The sequence below is a fragment of the Spinacia oleracea genome, chromosome 1 (genome assembly GCF_020520425.1).
Source record: "Spinacia oleracea cultivar Varoflay chromosome 1, BTI_SOV_V1, whole genome shotgun sequence".
Classification (NCBI taxonomy): domain Eukaryota; kingdom Viridiplantae; phylum Streptophyta; class Magnoliopsida; order Caryophyllales; family Amaranthaceae; genus Spinacia; species Spinacia oleracea.
In genome coordinates, this window is record NC_079487.1 from 101,484,507 (window position 1) to 101,492,337 (window position 7,831).

The 7,831-nt window shown below is 36.6% G+C and overlaps 1 protein-coding gene across 1 annotated transcript; it reads right to left on the reverse strand.

Annotated features, from left to right (window-relative positions):
- Positions 1-896: 896 nt before the first annotated feature.
- Positions 897-1,400, reverse strand: LOC110803285 (uncharacterized). The gene has a single exon (XM_056834378.1). It carries the CDS (start codon positions 1,398-1,400, stop codon positions 897-899), a length of 504 nt encoding a protein of 167 aa, XP_056690356.1.
- Between the last annotated feature and the right edge of the window lie 6,431 nt (positions 1,401-7,831).

Sequence of the window (7,831 nt, forward strand, 5' to 3'; positions counted from 1 at the left end):
AAACTTTCACATTATAAGAGTTATAATGTTAGGGATTTAGAATACACGTTCATTCAATATCTGGAAAAAAAAAGGAAAACACAAAAACCCTAACTCTCATTCTCTGAAACGCCGTTCTTCTCAAACAAAGCAAGAGATTGATTGTGATCATTCTCTTCCGTACTAGCATATGTGGGATTCAATTGGTGCTTGTGGACTAAGTAGAGGAGCACCGAGTGGGGCTCTCAGATCTTCGAAGCTTGCATACGAACGGGAGACACGCTACAAAGGTGATTATTCTTTCATCAAATCTGATTCATATCATTGTTATGCATGTGATCCTGTGATAGATGTTAGGAAATTGTTTCCTGAAATTCCGCTTTATGCATCTATATTATCCTACACCCATTATTCCCTCCATTCCGGTTTTGGTAATTCCGGTTGTTGTTCTGGCGGTTTTTCTGAGGGTTGTTTTGGTTAGGGTTCCCATTCTTAGCCCAACATTCAAATTCCCTATGGCCTGGCTTCTCACAGAACCTACAGATCACTGGATTACCATCACAATCCTTTCCAGGGTGATTGTTATGGCAACGTCTGCACTCATAAACCCTTGTTCCATTTCCTGCAGACTGGTTTCTATTCCCATTACTGTTGTGGAAGTTGTTATTCCGATTTCTACCATTGTTCCCCTTGAACTGGAATTGGTTGTTCCCCCTTGTTCTTTTTGAAGTTATTCTGGTTTGGTTGGTTACCACCTTGATTTTGGTTCCCAACATCCTTTCTCTATCACCAATTTCGTTCTTCCTTAGTTGTATGCCATACAAACGGGCAGCTTTCCCATACAGGGTATCTAGACTAGTAAAAGTCTCTCCAGCTAACATCAATTGTAAATCCATAGTCAGTCCACTTTCGAATCTTTAAGCCCTGAGCTCTTTCGTTGCCACCTCTTCAGGTTCAAACCTAGACAGCTCTATGAATTTAGAATAGTAATCAGTCACAGACAACCCATCCATCCTCAGCTCAATGAACTCTTGGGATTTCATATTTTTCAGGTAAGGTGGGTAGAACTTATTTCTTAAGGCAAACTTAAACCATTTCCACCCAAAGTTAGGTGTAGCTCTCAAGGTCTCTTCACACCTTTGCCACCACAGATCAGCTTCTCCCATAACGTAATATACAACACTATTAACCCTAAGGTTTTGTGGGAAATTCACAGCTACTATTACATTATCGAACTCCCTTAACCAATTCTCAAGTATACTTGGGTAAACTTCCCCTTGGTACAGAGGAGGCTTACTCTGGGCCACCTTCTTAAAAATTTCCCCAGCCGGATCAATCACTGGGTTATTTCTAACTTGAGCTAGGTTTTGTACTACTTCAAATAATTTCCTAACCACATCCGCAATCCCTTGGTTAGCCATATTATTCCTTCTCCTCAATAAAATAAAAGACTAACTTTAAAGAATGGGTTGGATACGACATTACTAAAGCATCACTCAACAAAACAAGTCAAAACGATCACATATAAGGTCACGAAAGTTTCGGACCTAAGGGAAAAAGTGGCGCCACCCTTGGGCCAATTTCCGACTTTGTTTGCATCACAAAAATTTAGTGGTAGTAAATTCAACCACCATATATGTAGAATTTCATTGAAGAAATAACAATAAATCCCTTTGCGATAATCACTCAACTTAAATAAGAATTTATAACGTAAGGATACGAAAAGAATATAAATGCTTTTATTACTTCAACGAAAGAGTTTTACATCCTTTGGATCATACTTTATTCTACTAAAACATCAATAATGAATTACTAAAACCATAAATAGTAGCTTTGCTACTTTATTGTTCAATCAAAATAAATGAATACTAACTATTACAATACTCAAATGCTAAAGGCATCACGACGATCATTCCTTTCGTTGTAGTGCTCTGGGGTGAAATCTTGATCTTTAAGATCAGAATCGTACTCCATATCCTCATCATTTTGATGTAGCACACTATTCACTTCATCATTAGCTTCAGACTCATTCTCAGTGTCACTAAAAATTTCAATTGTTGGTTCGCGAATTATAGGATTAGGATTCTCAATTTCAATAACTTCATCATCACTATCCTCATCCACAATTCCATCACTATCCTCATTCAAAGGATTCTCCACCTCACTATCACCCTCCATGTGATTTATATTCTCTACCATTTTACCATCCTCAAAACATTGCTCCGCAAGCTCTAAAATAGTGGTCATGACCTCCATGTCATACCTCCATCTACCATCAGGAGTACAATACTTAAAGTAATTAGGAGTACCATTGTAATACCCCGAAATTTTAAACTCGATTTATTAAAATTAAAAATACTTATTAACTTGATTTCGTTTTAAATAAATTACGAATAATCGAATTTCGATATTTTAAACGATAAATTTATAAACGAAAATTATTTATTTTTCGTTAACGATAATTTTTTTTACAAGAAATTATTTTAAACGTTTCTATTTTTAGCAATTTCTGAAAAATACAAACAATTTCTGAATTTTGCCAAATATTGTGAATTTATTAAAAAAAATAAAAAATAAAAATAAAATAAAAAATCCATCTTGCTTTATTCCCTTGCTCTCCACGCATGAACCAGGAAGTCAAGGCTTCCTCTCCTTCCCTCAAATCAGTCCCCATACATTTGCTTGAGCCCCAAGGCCTTCCCCTTCTAGAATCCTTCCAAAAATTACAAATTCCTTCAATTTCTGATAAATTTCAATATCAAAATTGATTCACAAAACTGAGAAATCATTTCCCCCTTATTCTTCCTTAATTCGAACCACCACCACCACCGGCAGCCACTTCCACCACCGTCCACCATTGCCACCAACACCTACCACCAGTCGCAACACCCCCAGCCACCCAGACCACCACCCCACCGTAGCTCCCTCCCCTGCTCTCTCCTCCTTTCGCGTCCCCTGCCCCGTTCCCCTGTCTCCCTCCCCTTCTCTGCCACGCTACACCACCACGCCGCACACCACCTCCAGCCACCATCACCACCCTTCACACCAACCTCCGCCGCCCAATTTCACCAGCGAGCCACCCCCCTCTACTCCTCCCAGAACTGCCGCAAACCACCACACAAATATCCCCTGTTTCTTTCCCCTTTTTCGCGCAACTAACCACCCTTCCCCCCCCCCTCACTGCTCCGCCGCCGCAAACCACCGCCCACCATCACCGTCGCATCAGACCGCGCCGCCCAGCCAGCCACCTCCCTTCCTCTCCTTCCCTGTGACATGCTCCCCTGTGTCGTGCATCCCCTCCCCTCCTCCCTTGCTTCTAATTCGCTTTTTTTTTTTCAGAAAACCAAAACCAATTTTGGATTAAGGCCTTGTTTTTATTCTCCTCAAACCCCCATACAAATTGGCCAAATTCCATTTGGGCCTTGGGTAAGGCTAAATCTGAATTTTCAGATTTTTAATTTGTCAATACTTATGGTTTAATAATTTTTACAAAATACATAATTACTAATAAAAATTGTTTATTATTTTTCAAATTTTATTATCAATTTTATAAGAATAAAGATTCTAGTTTTATTTACCAAAATGGAATTTAAATATTATTTACATGAAAATTTATTTATAAAATATATAAGTATTTCGATTAAAAATTCGATTAATAATAATATTTTCTCTAAATTTCGAAATTATATTTTATTAAATTCGTTATTTATAATTTCATTACTTATAAAATTTATGATTTATAAAATATTAATCTTATAATTATTTATCGATCTAGTACTAATTCAGTAATTTATTATTTTGAAAGAAATTGGACTCGGAGCTCAAGACGAACGAACCAACGAAAATCCTTAGCAAAATCGTGGAAGTGAGGTAACGGCTATTGCTAGTACCCGCAATCCCCTTATAAATGTATTATGAAATTATGACGTTATGATTGGATTTATGAATTAAATGTTTTGACATGTTTTATGGATTGTGGGAATGAATTATGATTTGTTTGAATTATTCGTTATAATTGATTTGATTGAGTTTTCTCATAAATGATGTTTATATGATGCCATGAATGAAATGATGTTTTATGGATCCCAGGATCCAAATGATGTTTTATGATTTAAAAAGAGTTATGTTATTTCAAATGACATACAAGCCAAGGCTTGGTAAAATACATAAAACATGATAAATGAAAGTGAAAGACCTGGTTTGTCTGGCGGTATATAAACTACCATCTTCCTATCTATCGGTCATGCATGCACCACGGACACCTGTCCACCCATGGATTACGAGCCCAGGCTCCCATGGTTTATGAGCCCAGGCTCAGGGCCCAGGTGTTACAATGATGAGCACAGGCTCCTATGGGCCCAGACCCAGTGGAGAATTCCTTCACGGTTCGTACTTGCCGACAACTAGCATGTTAAATTGCAAAGTTTATGAACAAATTAATATGATGTTTTATTAAATGTTTTACCTATTCTATTCTCCCTGTGTTATTAAATAAAATGAATTGAAATGAATTTACGCTGCTAGAATAGTTCGTTACTGAGTCTTCGGCTCACCGTTTTGTTTTCTGTTTTAGGTACTGATGGGGACGATGGACACGAGTAGTGGCGAGGAATTTCACGTTAATATTATCCATCTAGTTTATGCTTATAGTTCTAATAGTTTAATAGTTTTAATTAAAGACTTTTAGTAAGTTATGCACTTTCATTTTGGTAATATTATCCATCACGTTAATATATACATATATATATATATATATATATATATATATATATATATATATATATATATATAATAGCATATGATTGATGTTTGCCTTGTAATTTCCAAAAAGGAAGTTACAGCAGGTAATGTCCCGACCAATTAGGTTAATTCCGCTGCTAATTATGCTTTAAAAATTGAATTAGAGGTCGGGGTGTTACAACCATTCTCGGAATGCATATCATGGAATCGATTCGTAAGCTCTATCTATGGATTCTTATGAGGCAAGCAATGAATAACCATCTCGGACATAACATCCTTATTCCTTAGATGAGGCAAATTCTGGACCGTAGCATAGAAGTTACAAGCAAACTCAATTTTCTTTACATAAATGTGTGGAGTCTCACAGTCCAACGTCTCTAGGTGTCCTAGGTTATAGAACTTAAGAGTCTTACTAACGCGTTCCCAAACAAAATAATCCAATTCCCCCAAAATAATAAAGCTTTAACACATTTAATGCACAAATATATGCTTAATCATGAATCATGATGCAATTAATCACATAAAGCAAGATAAAACATGATCAAACTTCAAATACATAAGCATACAATCAATACTTAACACTTAGCACTTAATTAGATGCATACATAAATTAAATGCCCTTCTTAACCTACCCTTTCTCACTTAGAAATAGCTGAATTTTTTTCGAAATTAATTTAATAAATAACTTAAAATCTAAGCGAAATTATTAAAATTAAAATCGAAATTAAAATAGATATTCGAATAACTTAGTTATTTAATTCGAATAAGCTAAGGTTTTTTTTCGAAAAAAATAAGTTAAAATAATTAATTTAATAAATAATTAATTTCGGATTAATTTAAAAAATCAGAAATTAATTAAATAATTCGGAATATTCGAATAAATAAGAAAATTCGAACCAATTTTTTCTTTAAAAAAAATAAAATAAAGAAATTTGGAATTTTAATCAATTTCAAATAACTTAAAATAATTGGTATTTGACTTTTAAAAATATTGAGTACTCAAAAACAACTTTTTAACTTTAGGGAATACAAACTTTCAAAACATCCTAAAGTTCCGCAAATCCACTCAAATAGTATGAATTACTATTAAGTAGTTTTTTTTAAATCGTAGTTTAAGGAATTACCACCTTGCATTATTATTTAATGCAAAGCAACTCTTAAACTAGAGCTCTTCAAATACCACTTTGTAACACCCTAATAATTCCTTATTTTATAAAACCATTTTCCAACTCAAAATACAGGAAATACCAAGATATTACCGCCACCGTGATAACGGCTAAGGCTATTTACATGAATTACGCAGCGGAATTTAACTAACTTTCAAATATAATAAATAGTTAATGGCCATCGTACAACTCGGAACCATTAAGGCCCAAAACCAAAACATCAAATCATTCAAAATCCATTAACTAGAAGTTTAAATAACTAAAGTAGTCATGACTAGAAAATGGTTATAGGGTTTATAAAAGCGGAAGAGGAATAATCTCTCAAACTCAAACCCATATCGATAACTTCTCCCACAAGTTATCTCTACAAAACTGTTATTTAAAATCTACTCCTCAACAACGCAAATGCAATGATGGATCATCATAGGGTCATTAAGGCAAAGGTCATGACCGAATGAAACATGAAGCACGAAGTCAGCGAAAACTGAGTACGAACAAGCTAGAATGAAATCCTAAACTAACATGCTTCACTCAACAATATAATAATCCACATGCAAAAGCCATTTAATAACAAGTAATCATGGAGACAAGACTCGACACTTAACACGGCTCTTGACTCATAGATTAAGTGAGAATTAGCTTAGACCGGGTAAAATACAAATATCCATACAAGGAAGAAAAAAGGTGTTGGAAGCCAACCACATCAAACCAATAAATAAATGAATGTCTTACCATACCGACTGTTGGCCTATACCGACGGAATTCCCGCGCTTAAAAGAAAAAATGAAACAAAGTCTTGTATCATTGAAGGAGTACAAGTTTTCCGACAAGACTCCCCCATTGTTCATACTCAAGGTATATATACGTTCCCGAGTTTTGAAGCTCATTCGGGTTGCACTTTACGTTAACTAGGTTAGGTCCCGTGCAATGCACGGATGAGACCAATTTTTTTTTCTGTTCTGAATAATTTATTTAAACGAAGTTTTTAATAAAATAAAATTAATTTTTTTCAACGGTTGTTGGAAAAATCAGAGAAATTATTATTTATTTGGATTGTAAAGTGATTAGTAACTCCGCCTGTGAGTGTCGCTTATGCGGCACTTACTTGTGAGTGTCGCGTATGCGGCATTCACTGCCGGTCCCAAGCCCGGATAAAGGAGGAGGGTTGCGGTAGGTTGGTGGTGGCCAGCGTAAAACTAAGTCACATATCATGACATGAATCGACAATGGAAAATCGTGGGGGCGTCCCCTTCTCAGCGACGCGCTACACCTCTTAAGCCCGGGTGTAGTGAAAAATATGTGAGGGTTGCTAGGTCGTCGCCCAGAAGCGGCTCGCCACCCCTACACCTGGGGGTGGTGTCAAATATGCAAGGGTGCGCTACACTTCCTAGGCCCAGGTGTAGTGGAAAATATGCAAGGGTTGCTAGGCCGTCGCCCGGAAGCGGCGCGCCACCCAAGGGTGGTGTTAACTATCAAAGGTTTCATGGTAAGGGGAGGGATAAGGGTAAGGGTAGTAGGATGCGGTTTGGGACTTGGAACATTGGTTCTTTGACAGGGAGATTAGTCGAAGTAGTAGAGGTTATGAGAAGGAGGAGAATTAACATATTATGTTTGCAGGAGACTAAGTGGGTTGGAAACAAGGCAAGAGAAATAGCTCCATGGGGTTATAAGCTTTGGTATTCGGGAAAAACTAGGGGTAGGAAGGGGGTAGGTATCCTTATTGACCGAGAATATATTGATGATGTAGTGGGCGTGTCCCGAAAGAGTAATCGAATTATGAGTATTAAGCTTGTGATGGGGGATGAAGTTGTAACTATTGTGAGTGCCTATGCACCACAAGTAGGACTAGATGTTTCAACTAGACAAGAATTTTGGGAGGATTTAGAAGAAGTGGTGCAACGTGTCCCTAGAAGTGAGAAACTGATCATTGGTGGGGATCTCAACGG